Source organism: Electrona antarctica, assembly GCF_951216825.1.
Source record: "Electrona antarctica genome assembly, chromosome: 10".
In the NCBI taxonomy this organism is placed as follows: domain Eukaryota; kingdom Metazoa; phylum Chordata; class Actinopteri; order Myctophiformes; family Myctophidae; genus Electrona; species Electrona antarctica.
Genome location: NC_136791.1, coordinates 36,753,237 through 36,769,795, shown reverse-complemented (window position 1 = coordinate 36,769,795; position 16,559 = coordinate 36,753,237). Strand labels below are relative to the sequence as shown.

The 16,559-nt window shown below is 40.8% G+C and overlaps 1 protein-coding gene across 1 annotated transcript in view; it reads right to left on the bottom strand.

Annotated features, from left to right (window-relative positions):
• Window positions 1–822: 822 nt before the first annotated feature.
• Window positions 823–16,559, bottom strand: part of tm9sf2 (transmembrane 9 superfamily member 2) — a 30,228-nt gene continuing 14,491 nt past the window's right edge. The window contains exons 9-17 of the mRNA XM_079513155.1: window positions 15,157–15,265; window positions 14,280–14,412; window positions 13,785–13,904; window positions 12,406–12,463; window positions 11,893–12,052; window positions 9,400–9,551; window positions 5,880–5,991; window positions 4,455–4,626; window positions 823–3,257 (exon numbers count right to left, since the gene is read on the bottom strand). Of these exons, the coding sequence (XP_079369281.1) occupies window positions 3,190–3,257; window positions 4,455–4,626; window positions 5,880–5,991; window positions 9,400–9,551; window positions 11,893–12,052; window positions 12,406–12,463; window positions 13,785–13,904; window positions 14,280–14,412; window positions 15,157–15,265 (1,084 nt within the window). The 3' untranslated portion in view covers window positions 823–3,189. The remainder of the gene's footprint in view (window positions 3,258–4,454; window positions 4,627–5,879; window positions 5,992–9,399; window positions 9,552–11,892; window positions 12,053–12,405; window positions 12,464–13,784; window positions 13,905–14,279; window positions 14,413–15,156; window positions 15,266–16,559) is intronic.

Here is a 16,559-nt window from a genome sequence, read left to right as displayed (position 1 = left end):
GGGAGCGATATGTAAACAATATATACTCACTTCTGACCTCATGGTCAAAGCACAGTCGGGGTCCCAGTTGAGAAGCAGTGGTCTAAAATATTCCAGCTGGTCCATAGAGTGCAGCAGGCTTCAGCAGGCTGGCAGATGTCTCCGTATCGGATCAGCCACAAAACACCACCGCATGGGTGCGCGTGTACGGGTGAGAGTTGCGATCTGCCAATGATGGCTAGAGTCTCAATGATGCAGTCTTTTGTCCATCCAAAGCACCCTACCAGGATCCCCACACGCGCGCGCGCGCGCACGCACGCACGCACACACGCACACACACACACACACACTTGAATACAACTTTTCAATGTTTTGTATACGAGAACTTATATGTTCATGACACCTAAAGATACAAGGAGTATCTTCTCCACAGAGCCTGGCTACCTGTTATAGCGGACTGAGCATAATCTTGATAGGCGCTTGGTTTGGCGTACACTACACACACACACACACACACACACGCGCGCGTGCGTGCACAATTACGCGCCAGGGTCAGGTCAGTGTGAGGTTATCCATCAGTCAGTATGCTGTCAATAATAAAAAAAAGCTTGCCGGTTCCTGTGGAGTGCAATCATCACCAACTCTAAAAGCTCATCTGTTTAGATATTCAACAGTTTATACATGTTTAAACATGACATAAAAAAACAACCCAAAAACTAAATCATGTTAGTGAGTAAATGTGAACATACTACCTACAGCAGAGACATTGTCATATTCATTTTGTAATTGTATATATTTTTTTTTTAAAGGAAAAGAATAACACAGGGCCCAGAGAAGCACAGCTGTTGTTCCTTGTGGAAAAATGGTTTATTTTCCCCCCAATTTTTCATTTCAATGAACTCTGAAAAGAAAAAGAAAAAAAAGGAGCTAATCAGAGGATCAAACTAGTATAATTTATGATAGACAGGTATATACAAAGAAACCAGAAACTGATGACAATTAACACATGGATGGATGAATGACATCTTAATACGCTTTACTTTCCTTTGTCTCCCATTTTCCCCAATCATAAGAGATAATCTGGGACCAGTGTATTAAACCACAAGTCAAATACAGGCTCTGATCTGACCTGTTCCACCCAGTTTAATCCGTTTCCCCTACACCTTTCATCCATCTAATTCCAAACAATAAAAAGTGATGAGGAACTGAAGAAAGTAGCATACAGGAAATTGTGAATAAGGATGCATCGATATTGTTGCCGATACAGAGACAATCAGTCTGAGAAACCCATCAAGGATAAGCCATGAGAATTCAGGCAACAGAAATAAAAATACAGTAAAAAACAAAACAAAGAAAAAGAAATAAGATGGAATAAAAGTTAAATAACATAATCCAAGCAGGTTAATATTCAAATATCCATGTCCAATCCCCCCAAAATCAAAAACCATTAAAAAAATCAACATTATAAGGGTTTCTGTGGTAACAGGCAAAATTACGTTCATTCACATCTTTTTTTAAATTCTTGTCACCCTTTTGTACAACCAACCAAACATTTTTCAACATTAGAAAAAAGGTTATTTACAATCAATGTTTCCAACACCAGAGGTTCTGAATATCAAGATGAAGACCTCCTTCAGCCAATGTACCATCGATTCATGGGTTGCTTCAGATGAGCCATTTGGCATCCCTGTCCAAATTCAGACACAAGCTCAATAGGAGGAATGCAACATGGCTACGGAGAATTGATGTGTTCTTGAGGGCAAGAAATACCATTTAAACAACATGTGCCGGTCACTGGGCCAGCAAATAACTCCTTTATGGACTGCTTTATAGAGAGCCTTAGGTCTGATTTATACTTGGTTGTGTTCGGTGGCATGCACTGAAAATAGCAGATCTAAAAGCTCACAACATTGTGAATTTGTATGCCATTTATTTTTGATGTGAGAACACAAGTATAAATCCGGCTTTACACCATAAGAGTTGTGACACAGAGGGGGGCGAATTGCCTGCTCATGAGGAACCAAAACAAAGCGAATGTCGGCATCGACAAATACCATTTTCAATGCTTTTCAAAATGCAGCAAGAAGCTGAAAGGCATTTGGTTCCGACTACTGCTAGGGATTAAACAAATCTGGTTTATGTGCTAACTGGGTCAAATTAGTACTGCAGTCAGACTCGCTGCGGTTTCTGAAATGGATTCATCTCTCCCGTCACTCTCTGTCTAGGCTGTCAACCCCAGCCCGTCTTGTGCTCTAGGTGGGGAACACTACACAGCCTCTCCCAAGAAATCTCTATTCGGACCAATCATTACGGTTCTACCAGCGAAAAACAACAAAAAACAATGACCTTTTTAAAAACATTGCCTGCAATTTGAGCCATACTGTAACACAGTCCATGTGCAGTTTTGTCCTTTGATTTGCCACTGTCAACATCTTTCGCAAATGTTAAGCACACAACATATTTATATATAGCACATACACATGTATTATGTGTGTGTGCGTGTGTTTGCGCGCGCTTGTGTATGTATGTATGTGTGTGTATATATATATATATATATATATATATATATACACACACATATATACACACACACACACACAGTATATAGTTCATTTTGCTCACAGAGCTCCCGGAGGGACTGGAAAGCTAATTTAGGAGAGCAAAGCGATGAACACCATTATCTTAGGAGAGCAAAGCGATGAACACCATTATCTTAGAAGACTGGCACAACTCTTGGCCTTAAGACTCTGGCCATGTGTGTCTCTCAGCCTGCCATTACTGTAGTTCATGTGTAGTCACATGTGTACATGTGGTGCAACTCAGAAGAGAGGTTCATATGCTTAGATGTGTTCAGATTATATGCAGATACAAAATGCATATGAGACAATCACACACCGACTGCGACGTAAGCGTGTGAGGACATGTGCCTGCCCTACCGTACACCCACGTCTCATTCACACACAAAGCAAAGGACAATAAGGGGAAGTTTGTAGTGTATTCCAGTCAACTTGAGGGAGCACGTTGAGTTTGAGTTTGCAAAAACAAGAGGAAGAAAAAGATTTTGAAGTCCAGTTGAGGAGGGGTGGAGATACGGAAGATAGACAGAGAACAAAGTGTCTTTAGCTTGTCGATTTTTCAGTCCATGTTGCTGGGTAAAAGGGGAGGCAGGGAAAGAGGAGTGGAGAGAACATCTCCGCAGTCTGCTGTCTTTTAGTCCACTTTGACCACACTGTAGATCTTGGTAACAAACCAGAAACAGGCAAAGAAACCAATGGTACCTGCAGGATAGACAGACACAACAAAACAATCAGAAGATGTTAACTGTGTTAATGTTAACTGTAATGGCTTCTTTAAAATGCTACTGTAGGAGAGACAAAACATCTCACATTAGTAACCAATTGGCATTAAAGAGTTTCATGAGGAAAACGTCTTTAAGTTGTTTAACTTATATATCGTTGATTTTTGTTAACGTTACCAGAGGCAAGCTAACTCTTGCAAGAGAAATAAGCCAAACTTCCCCGCGAAACACAAGCCAATAATATGGCTCTGGCCATTTATTTAAGCAATATTACACGAGAGGGTGTGCTTTACCATCATTAATGCACGCCTGCGATACTGCAGGAACTCGCCCGCAGCTGAAAGGCAGCGCAGAAGTGCATTAATGACAGTAAAGCACACCCATAATTCTTTAATGACAGATGTAGCCGCTACAACCATAATATACTATTACACACACCAGATCGATTCTGTCACTCAATGTGATTCACACTCCCCCAAACCAATGGGTATTTATAGTATATACATCAAATAAATGTTGGCTTGTTCGATTTTCAAAACAAGCCACAGACATTTTAAAACAGGGGGGGGGGGGTGGGGGGGGGGGGGGAGCATGAAGCTCTGTCGCCTCATGCTGTAGACTACACGTTTGAATATTATTTGAGTTGTTAACTTAGCTGTTATACTCAAAATTTTGAAATAATTTGTGATGGACGTCATGTTCGCCTATATCTGTCCTTAATGCTGCTATTTGTGCTTCTTTGAGAATATAAATCACAGTCTACAATGATTATACTTGCATATTGTATTTTTAGCCTACGTTGTAATAGCTCTTTCTCATGATGTTGTTGTCGCGGACATCAACTGACGGTGGAAAGGTACTAATTTCACCAAAACACAGATGTTATCATGTAACTGAATATCAGCGAAGCATTCGGTGGGGGTCCTAGGTGGGGGTCCATGACAACCTGCTTCACGGCTGTGCAGAAAAACTGCTCTCTCTGGAAATGACTGGAGCTGCACAGTGTGTGTGTCTGTGTGTAAGCATAGGCTATACCGTCTACACAGCACATAACTTAAAGTCTGCAACTATGTTGAGGGTAGATCCTCAGGTATGGACTAGTTATATTATATTTAGTAAATAATACCCACAATAACAACAACACGAGTCACTAATATTGTGCAGCCAAAATACCCACCAGTAAACAGAAAGAAGATGAGAGCCATGATCATGGTGTATCCAAAGTAGAGGATTGTGCTGGCTAGCCCAGTAATTTGCAGCTTGGAGAAAAAGTAATGGATGGCATAAACCAGGAAATAAACAGCTGTGAAACCACTGGTCAGGAACGACCGCCACTGCCAATGGTAGTCCTGCAGAAAGACAGAGAGAGGAAAGAAAGTTTGTAATTGTAATGTAATCTATTCAGACAACACCTGTATTGTTACATTTGCAGACGACACAGCTATTGTTGGTCTGATTGAGGATGATGAGATAAGCTATCGAAGAACAGTGGATGAGTTTGCTGGTTGGTGTAGGAGTAACTTCCTTCAGTTGAATATTAAAAAAAACTAAGGTCATATTTGACTTTAGGACTGGTGCTCATGCACACCAGGAAATAGTCATTGATGGGGATGGGGTAGTGATTCCAAGCTGACATGGAATTCCAACACTCATGCCATCTATAAGAAAGGTCAGCATTTTATGCGCAGACTGAGACAGTATAACATGGGGGGAAAAATGTAATGGCATTCTTCCATCGATCCTTTGTGGAGAGTGCATTGCCATTTTGTTTTGTTTCCTGGTATGGCTCATTATCATTGGTTAATAAGAACAAACTCCAATTTGAGAGTATGACATCAATGTATGAGACGTTGTTAGATCTTGTGTTTATTATCTCCCAATTTAAAATGTCTTTGTCACAATTGCCTTTTCGGGATCAGATTAGAATTATTTCTATACCAGGTATGCACATACACAGAATTTGGCTTGGTGCATTACACTAAAGCAATACAGTAAAAACATTCACATTTGTGAGAAAATACTCTAATATTTATATTCATAGTTTACACACTTTTATAAATGTCTCAATTTTACTTCCAATAATTAACTTCCATATCCAAGTGTTTTAAATCACTGTAGTTTGACATTTTCTCTGATGCTTTATTTTTCTTTCACTCCCTTATTGGTTACTTGCTTACTGGTACTATACACATGTATATATTATGGTCATTGTATGAAAGCTCAGCAGCACCATCTGGTGGCAGTACTGTGCTGTAGTGTACAGAGAAGGTACAGATTGAGTGAGTGTGAATCTATTTTTCATTGAGTGGAAGCAAGAAGCTGTCACACACTTTCCTGTTACTCTCTCCTGTTGCTCTCTTCCTGTTACTCTCTTCCTGTGGGGGGTAACACCCCACCTGCCTGTGTATGTGTTTTTTTTTATGCTGGCACAAAACAAATTTCCGAAAGGACAAATAAAGTATCTATCTACTGTATCTATCTAGTAGAAACCATAGGGCCATAGTGCAAAGCCACATTGCATACTTGTAAGACCCAAAGGGAAAACATCACAACTGGGAGGGGGTGGGCAACAAATGCTGTTTCCAGGGTGTTTGGCATTTACCTCAGCACAGAGGTGGAAATAGCAGAGAAGGATGGTGGCCTCAGAGCAGGTGATGACCAGAATGATGAAGACGAGGAAGAGGAAGCCAAACATGTAGTACATCTGGTGGGACCTAGGAACAGAGGCAATTACAATCATGAACTAGTCTAGTCAACCAACATGGTCAGATTAATTGAATTGAATAAGTGAACCCTAATCAACCAACCAAAGTCATTAGAGTCCCGACCAAAAAAAGATCAAGTGCTACAAAATAACTAGCATAGCAGGTAAACATAAAACAAACCTACCATCTCTTCAAATAACATACTACAGTATATAAATAACGTACGTACATCTCTGGACAAGCAAACAGCATACCGGTATGTCTATGCGGCGCACAAGTAACCAACAGAGAATAAATAATGCTATCTTAGCCTGAATATGGAAATCTGTCATTCATTCATACGGTAAATGCACACTTTATGTGAAGATAGAGGCACATTGTTCCACTGTCTATGGTCCTGTCCAAAATTGATGGAGTTTTGGGGGAAGGTCGTGCAGGAAATACAGAAGATTTTGTCAATAAATATTGTACCAGAACCAAAGTTCTTCCTGCTCGGTCTATATCCAGAGGGACACAAGATAAAGCGTAATGAACAAATGTTTATAGATATATGTCTTTTACAAGCTAAGAGAGTGATAGCATTGACCTGGAAGAGGCCAGACAAACCAAGTATTACACAGTGGTTCAGGGAATTGTCTTTATGTTTACTTTTGGAAAAGATTGCATACATTCTTAAGGACAAACAAGAAATGTTTCAGGAGGTGTGGGGCCGTTTTATAAGATACATAAAGAACAATGATTTGTCACATTTAATGGATGGAGCTGAAGAGGAGTAGTGCTGTTGTTGTTTTTTTTGGTTATTGTTGTTTTGCTTTCTTTATATCAGTAATTGTCTTGTAATGTTCATTGTTGTTTTTTGTATTGTCATTTGTGTGTAAAAAAGGAAAATAAATACATTGTTGAAAAAAGAAAAAAAAATGCACACTTTATGTTCTATTGAGGATTGACTCCAGCCAGAGACCTGTATTGCATGGCCTACCAGCTACCACCTATCTGCCCTCAGCTTCATCTTTCAATGGAAATTGTGGTCTGGTCTAATAATATTGCAAGCAAATAAATAATCATCTGTCTGGCATAGAATTGAAAAACAAATAAAAGTCATTATTAAATAAAATGGCATATCCAGACAATTCAGCCCTGTCTTCCGTCGGTCTGTCCACAGCTAATCTCACAATCTGCCAGGGATATCTGCAAAATATTTCTTGGCCAACAGGCCATGGATCCCAGTTCCTCAATATTAAAAAATTGGTCAAAGACAAATACTGTATAGTATATTATTTTTAATTAAATAATCACACAGCTATAGTTCTTATTTTTGGTAGATTACTAAATCGGCATGATCGCTAATTCTGGCTTTATACATTCAGCAATAACTGGCAACATTACGCAAGTTAGTGCGACCATTACGCAAGCATCGCCTTCACATGTGGATACGTGGAAATTATATATCTTACTTCGTACCTGTCATATTGTCGTCATAATCTACATGGGACACACACAGACGTGTCCCACATTCAGTTCATGGCACTGGAATGAAACACATTCCATTCCATCCATATGATAATAGCTTTCTTTTATTATGTAAACCTGACCATCAGACAGTGGGCGTGCATGTTAATAGATAGAGGTATTGGACACAATGCGTTGTTAACACCTTATTGGACACAATGCGTTGTTAACACCTTATTGGACACAATGCGTTGTTAACACCTTTCCACACAACACATGCTACAGCATCACAAGCAAGATGGCAAAGGAGGTGACAAAATGTGCAGATGTAGGGATGACCTTTAAAGTTAGCAAGGCAGAGGGTAAGAACATTATTAATACAAGTAAGACGCGCGAACGCGGGAAGCGAACGCAGCTCGTAAATTGCAAAAACAACAATTAGAATAAATTACGTAATCTTTTAAGGTTTTTTTTAAGTTCTTTTTTTTGAGTTTTTTAAGTTTTTTTTAAGTTAAGTTTTTTTTAAGTTTTTCCTTTTAAAGTTTTTCCTTTTTAAGTTTTTTTGTTAAGTTAAGTTTTGTGTGTGTGCGTGCGTGCGTGCATGCGTGCGTGTGTGTGCGTGCATGTGTGTGTGTTTTTGTGTGTGATACAGCTGCGCCCTCTGGTGGTGGGCGGGTGGTGTTACAGCGTGACACACACAGACACACAGACATGATCTGCTGGGTCTCATAGTAAATGCTCACTGCGTTCGCAATATTGATTACGGTTCACAACTTTGTTCTCTGTGCTCATAACACTCCGGTTCCGGTACGATGAAAATAGTGGAAATTAAGATGGCTTATGTTGTCTATGGGAATGCAGTTTTTAGAGTCGTAATATCTCAGATTCTTCTTTTTGGATCAAAACGAGCTTGATTTGCACCTCATTTATCTAAACGATATAATCCCTGGTTACAAAATGTATGTTTTGGGTGAATGAAATAACATTCGCGGAACCTGTTATATAGCGATTATTTACTTCCTGACTCTCGGTTTCCGAGTGAAACCGATTTCAAACTAAATGTTCTCTTATAAAATGACTGGCTTGCGGTCCTGGAGTACACAATTCAGATACCAGATGGGGGTGTTGGCAGTAAAAGAGTTTTAACAGCTTCCCTGCGTAACCCGCTATTCACACGTTTTATTCTATTGTCTTTCCCTGCGTAACACGCTAGACGCGCTATGATGACGTAACCGGAAATCGGCCTAGCCACTGGCTTGCAAGGGCTTCTGGGAAAATGAGTTAAATGCAAGTGAACAGGGTTTTACTGCGCCATTACCGTTTGTTGTTCTCCCGCATCACGACGGTGGATTATTTTTCGGCGCAGCAACAAAAAGCTTTTTTTAAAATAGCTGCAGGTTGCGTTACAGGCATCTCTGTTCTTTCTACTCTGCTCCATGATTCTCAATTATGCTCAACTGCACGCAAACTTTATTGTCATTTAATGTCCCACCATTTCTCATATGCACAGCCGTCTGTATTTGTTGACAACCCCCCACCCACTTGCTCCTGTGGTCGCTTCTTGCCCTTAAGGCGTCTTACTGGTTATATTAGGCTATAATGCACGGAATGTGTTAAAAAATCCGTCAAAATCACAGATCTCTGTGTCGAGCGCCTTTGTACCAGAAGATGTCAAAACACGTTTTTGGCGCCGAGTGAGTTGAAAGAAGGATGATAGCAGAAGATGATAGCAGATAGGAGGAGAGCAGAAGAGGTGGGAGGAGGAAAGGAGAGGACGTTCGGGTGAAAGTGTTGCACTGACTGATTCAGTGATCCCGTTCAGAGTAAACTGAATAATAATACCACTTTTTGGAGGGGTCCCAGAATGACATTTCTCCATAAACTGGTCAATCTCTGAAAACTCATATATAACGTAGCATCTGAAACTGTTGACAGGAGAGTATTAGATGTACTTGTTGAGTGTGTTACCAGATTGAGTTGAGGATGAAGAAGAGTTGGATGAATATACATCCAAAAGGAAGGATTCCACCCATCACGATCCCAGGCAGGGGCTTGGTGTAGAATGACTGCTCTGGAATCTGACGAGGAATCTGGTTGGTCCGTACCGGGTGTTCAATACCCTGACAACAAACAGTTTGAGTAGAAGCTTAGGCCAATGATGACAAACAAAATACTATTCAGCCCAGGGATTTCCCAAAGACTGGTTTGGGAGTCGTGACCCACGGGTCGCGGGGTCGAGAATATTTTGTTTGTTGCATATATATAAAAAAAATTAAGAACAGCTACTGATTAGGAACATTTGCACCTGTGCTGATTATCAATATCCCCTGCACCTGACTTTGAAGTCAATGTCAGTGTGTCAGTTCTACATGTGAAGCAAAAATACCAGATCTACAAGTTCAAAACATGTCACTTGTAGATCTGCTATATTTGGTACTTTTGTGTGACATGAATAAACAGTTAAGAGGTTTCTGCCCGACAGTAGATGCAATGTGGCCCTCTGGAGTGAGTGTGGAAATATAGTGGCCCTCTGGAGTGAGTGTGGAAATATAGTGGCCCTCTGGAGTGAGTGTGGAAATATAGTGGCCCTCTGGAGTGAGTGTGGAAATATAGTGGCCCTCTGGAGTGAGTGTGGAAATATAGTGGCCCTCTGGAGTGAGTGTGGAAATATAGTGGCCCTCTGGAGTGAGTGTGGAAATATAGTGGCCCTCTGGAGTGAGTGTGGAAATATAGTGGCCCTCTGGAGTGAGTGTGGAAATATAGTGGCCCTCTGGAGTGAGTGTGGAAATATAGTGGCCCTCTGGAGTGAGTGTGGAAATATAGTGGCCCTCTGGAGTGAGTGTGGAAATATAGTGGCCCTCTGGAGTGAGTGTGGAAATATAGTGGCCCTCTGGAGTGAGTGTGGAAATATAGTGGCCCTCTGGAGTGAGTGTGGAAATATAGTGGCCCTCTGGAGTGAGTGTGGAAATATAGTGGCCCTCTGGAGTCAGTGTGGACATACAGTGGCCCTCTGGAGTCAGTGTGGAAATATAGTGGCCCTCTGGAGTCAGTGTGGAAATATAGTGGCCCTCTGGAGTGAGTGTAGAAATATAGTGGCCCTCTGGAGTGAGTGTGGAAATATAGTGGCCCTCTGGAGTGAGTGTTGAAATATAGTGGCCCTCTGGAGTCAGTGTGGAAATATAGTGGCCCTCTGGAGTGAGTGTGGAAATATAGTGGCCCTCTGGAGTCAGTGTGGAAATATAGTGGCCCTCTGGAGTGAGTGTGGAAATATAGTGGCCCTCTGGAGTGAGTGTGGAAATACAGTGGCCCTCTGGAGTCAGTGTGGAAATATAGTGGCCCTCTGGAGTGAGTGTGGAAATATAGTGGCCCTCTGGAGTCAGTGTGGAAATACAGTGGCCCTCTGGAGTGAGTGTGGAAATATAGTGGCCCTCTGGAGTCAGTGTGGAAATATAGTGGCCCTCTGGAGTGAGTGTGGAAATATAGTGGCCCTCTGGAGTCAGTGTGGAAATACAGTGGCCCTCTGGAGTGAGTGTGGAAATATAGTGGCCCTCTGGAGTCAGTGTGGAAATATAGTGGCCCTCTCCTTCAAAGTTATCCACCACTGGTTTAAACAGAATACAGAAACACAGAACATTTATTACATTTTATAAATAAACACTAATCCAAGCTAACAGCAGCTATTGATCAGCAAAATAAATGCTATTCTGATATTGATGGAAAAATCGACTATGGTGAAAGTTGAGGTTGGTTTTCTCTCCGGATTGGATGAAAAAACTGGACAGAACTGGACCATTGTTTTAGAGCGTTTAAGTAAGGGACCTCAATAATCCTATCAGAATATAGAATATAGAACATTTTTGTTTTAACCAAAAATATAATTTACAGCACCTTTAAGGATTCTGCATTTGTAACATAACAGTTTATAAAAATGTACATTATAGAAGTGATATTAGATTAGCACTACAATGTCCAAAGTGACATTATGAACAGTGGCACAAAAACATGACATAAAACACCACCAGGTGCGCCAAAATGCTTAAAGTTTTTTTTCCTTTAATATACCGGTATGTTGTTCACCTATAATGACATGCTCAAAATAGCGATGCCAGGTTGAAAGTGGCTAAGTCTCTCTGTGGGCTTTTAGAAATATTACCAATGAAAGAGCTTAACTACATGAGATCTATTGGGTTATTTTTTCCACTTTCTGAAAACCATGAAAAGCTTAGGTGAAGCATAACACACTATGCCACTCTTTGGCTCTAGAGACAGATTGTTGAGATCTGCCAACATCTTATGCATTCTCTCTATTTATTTATTTTATTTTTTTAAATCAGATCATGACTTCTGTGTGTTTCGGGGTCCAAGTGTACTATTACATACATTCATTGGGCGTTTGAGTAAGTGTCTGTGTGTGTCTGTGTCTGTGTCTGTGTGTGTGTGTGTGTGTGTGTGTGTACTCACAGCCTTCTTGAAACCAAAGTAGGCCCCAACAAAAGTGAGTGGTACTGAGATACAGAACCATAGAGCCAAGATGGCCACCAGGGTACCAAAAGGCATGGCTGCTGAAGAGCCCTCGCCCCATAGAATCAGGTTCATCACAAAGAAGTCAGCAAACACCACCCTAAACGAACGAACAGACAGACAGACAGACAGACAGACAGACAGACAGACAGACAGACAGACAGACAGACAGACAGACAGACAGACAGACAGACAGACAGACAGACAGACAGACAGACAGACAGACAGGATAGTGGTTATGAAATAATATTAAGTATTGTTTTTATAATTTTTGAATAAGCTATTGGTATACCACTGTTACGCGTGTAAGTAACCTAATAACTTGCCTGTACAGTTTTAACTGATATTTGTAATGAAAGTAATTTTAAATTAAACTAAATTGAGGGACTGATACAGAAACATAGTGATATGAGAGAGTGTGTGTGTGTGTGTGTGTGTGTGTGTGTCCTTTACCCCGGACATAGGAAGGCTGTCAGCAGTACATTTGTCTTCCACTTTTCTCCTCCAAAGGCTAGAGAGAGAAATGGAGACAAACATGAGCAATGTGAGCGCCAACAGCAACAACAAGAAAGTAAATCAAACAATTCCCTCTTTAACCACAGGTGCACATGGGTGAATCTGTGATCTGTGACATGACATGACATGACATGACTATGAGATGCTGTGTACCGATTTGCGTGATTTTTGAAAAAGATCTGTAGGAGTAATGGCAAAAATGTGTTTTGCAAAAATTAGGTTGATCTGAAGAATTATAGGCATATATGTTCGGAATTAGCATCCAGGGAGTGTGTGCGCACAGTTTGGCAGCGACCGGGCCAACGGTGGCAGAGATTAGCTGGTCGCAGACATACGGCTGGACTGACGGACGGACATACGTATGGACAGACAGTGAATGTTTTGTGTGGGCACTAGTAGTTGACAGACAGATTCCATGTGCAACATATCCAGTGACAGGCAACTACGGAAGTCAAACTTTAAAATATATTCGAATGTTTCCTGCATATAAAATTCCTGTATGACCGACAGTGTTATCCATTAGAGCTGCTCCGAGTAAAGCATGCTTCAGTGAATGATGGTTTTACTGTGGAGTCCTACAAATATAACACAACATAACACACAGGACAGATGGGCTTGGCAGGTGTGTGTTAGGGTAACCCAGACCTGTGTGTGTGTGTGACTGGGTGTGTGGAAAGTAACCCCCAGTTTTTAATATGTGATTGTGTATCTGTTAGTCAGTGTGTACGTGACGTGTGCGTCTGTATGTGAGTGACCCCACCCCTCCTTTTAGCTGATGATGATTAGAGCTAACGAGGCCAGATGGCTCATCAGTGACCCGTTAGGTTTATAACCTTTGACCTTTGACCTCTTCTCCAAGTCTCTCTATTGTTTCTTTCACAACTCATCCTATGCCACCAAACTTGTTTTCCTTCTTGGAAATAATGAACCAGCAGTACAAGCAATGCTTTTCTAGTCTAATCTTATCCTCTTCCTTCCCGTTCCCTTTCAATTAATCAATTAAGTAGTCAATCAACATGGCAGTGATCATGCAACAATGTGTAATACGTGAGATTTACAGCATCATCAAAATGTGAATGTTTGCCTTTGTTCCATATTATAAGATGAAATGTTTTTCCCTGAACGATAAACAATAGCCCAATAAGTTCCTTTGGGGATCAGAAAATGGTGTAACTTTACCATAATTTTGTACTTTATTAAACAATTTTTCCATAACGTTATGGTCTACATAGTGTATAGATTAATTGAATAATAATCCAAATAAGCAAGGGATTAATTGATAATGAAAAGGTCTGTTTCAGCCCTACTGTGCTTACATCTGTAGAAGCGTGCTGCCACATAGCCGGCTGGCGTTCCCAGCAGGACCCACAACACCACAGCGCAGGTCATTAGAGCACCGCGGTTGGCTGGTGACAGGAAACCCAGGCAGGCAAAGACTGCAGGAAGAGACAACAGACATGATGTGTTAGTCATCAGATCAGAATGACCATGAATCATTGTAACTGGCACACATTTTGCCTATATATATTGCCTACATATTGCTTATATCTCAAGGGAAAGCAAAGTAGTACAGTAAAACTGAACATTAACAGCAGCTACATACATGAGAAAGATTACTGTGTAAGCATCACTATGTCTATATACTATATAATCACTATACTACATCATTATATATCCAAATACGTGTCCACCTCTGTTTTTTTGTGTCATTTCTTTATAGACCTCTAACTTAAATAAGTGTGAAAAAAACAAACACAAGAGGAAAAACATTTATCCAAATTCTCATATGAAAACAGCCACAACACACATACAAAGTGTAACAAAGGTCATGATGAAGATCTGCGTTCCTGAACCGATGAAAACCGACAGCAGCATGCCCTTCCGGGGGGGACGGAACACGTCTCCGTGGACCAACTTCCAGCCAAACTCTTCCTGGGCATCTTCCTAGGAAACGGAGAAATGAAAGATTGACTAGCTCAAATGTTGTGAGCAATTAACACATAGATGTTGAGTGTGACAAGGACGGACCATCCACAAGCCGTAGCGGTTCCCAAATGTTTTGGGCCGTGCACCCCCTGTTACCTCCCGACAAACGTTTACATTGCCTCTGATTGGCCTACCGAACATCCCCTTCCGTGACTCACCATTACGTTACTATGCTTCCGCAAAAGCTTGCCTCTAGGTTGTTTACTCTCAAGATGCACACGCCCCAGAGCCAAAGGAAGCGTCTACCTTTCTATGTCTATGTTGGGAACCCCTGGGCTATGACAAACTTCTTGCAGTGTGTGAGATTTTGGGCCAGGTTTGTGTGGCTGCTGCTACTGTGGTCAACAGAAAACTGTTATAACAGATGAGCTTGAACTGCTACAGGAAGGAAATCATTTGGTGCGTTCACACGGGCAGATGCAAAGATACAGTCTACCATTGATTGTCAATGTAAGCCAGCTTTTCTTTGTGACCACCGCGCTCTGACTCGAGTCGTGGTGCGTTACCCGTTCAAATCATGCAATAGAAATAACGGTGATGGGTCGCACACACCAGGAACTACTTTAGTTTTTATTCTTGAATAGTGAATAATCCAGCCTTCATCAGTGTCACACTGATGAAGACACAGACAGCATAGCTGTGAATAAAATGCAGCATCGAAGAAAGACTTCCAGACAGACAAGGGAACAAACAGCTACTTACTACAGAGTCCATCTGATTGTATCTGGCGATGTCTTTATGCAGAGTCCTGAGCATGATCATAGCCACCATTCCAGACAGAAACAACACTATAACCAACGAGTTCATTATGCTGTCAACACAGAGAAGAAAGGCAAGAGCATGGAGTTAATCACATTATATCAGCAGTTCAGCACAACAGTGTGTATGCGTTTGGCCAGTGAAAATATCTTTGAACAGATACTGATCATTTTACCACTAGGTGGCACAAGTGATCCAACCGTCCCCTGAACATAATGAAAGAAACAGGATTTTTTTCCCCTAATCATAAGCACATACAATGCTATGAATGTGGATGTATCCTTGTTTTGAACTTTTGACTAGGTCCTGTATTCAATTAGATTGAATACTGATCCATATCTATTGTTGTAGCACACAGCATATACTTGATTCACTCGGCATCAAAAATATAGTTTTATAAAGTCTTTGTAACCCAATGTGCACAGTGTTAGATTTCAGTCTTTAACTGTTTACTAATGCATATCTACGTACATTCTGACAAAAACAAATGAACAGTAAACACTGAACAGCCCAACTTCATGTCACTATTAATTCCCATCCTGTCAAATCTCTCCAATAGGGGAAAGACAATCCTAGTTTTACATTTATTTTCTCATCGTCTGTCGGATTATCAATCATCAATTATGTTTACATTGATAAGACCAGCATGCTGAAATCTGAAAAGTATTGCAGTATCAGACGAGAAGGTCATGTTGGCATTTAGGATTAGCATTAAAGTTAAAGCTGCAATACATTGTGTGAATAAAACTGCATTTTAACAAATCTCAAAAGGTAGAGTATGTTTACTAATACAACTGTGGCGTTTGGAAGCAGTCTCTCTGCTCTTCTGAGAACTTTAGATCCTGTGGTCGGGAGGGACCACTACTGGTTGGCAAAAGGTATTGCATAAAGATCAAACCACAATATTTCCCCAGCCTAGACGGAATTCCTATGTTGGTTCAGCAGTACAAATTTTGGTGCTTGTGCGGGACATCTAGGTTCGAATCTCAGGTAGGATATAAATCTTATGGAATGCAGCTTTATACCGGTTTACACTTGTACCAGAGCTATTGAGAAATACAGTTACAACATTTCCATAGACTTCTATCTAGGGTTGTCCCGATCGGATCGGGTGATCGGGGCCGATCACGTCAGTGTCTCTAGTATCAATATTATATCCATATCAAGATATTAGACTGGATATTGTCTGTGATTTGGGATATTGTACTATTGTGATATGGCATAAACGTGTTCTATAAAATATAAATCGGCAGATGCTCAAAATCAAATGATCAGAATCGGATCTGAAGCAAAAAAACGTGACCGGGACATCCCTACTTCTGTCCTAAGAGGACAATTAATATAAT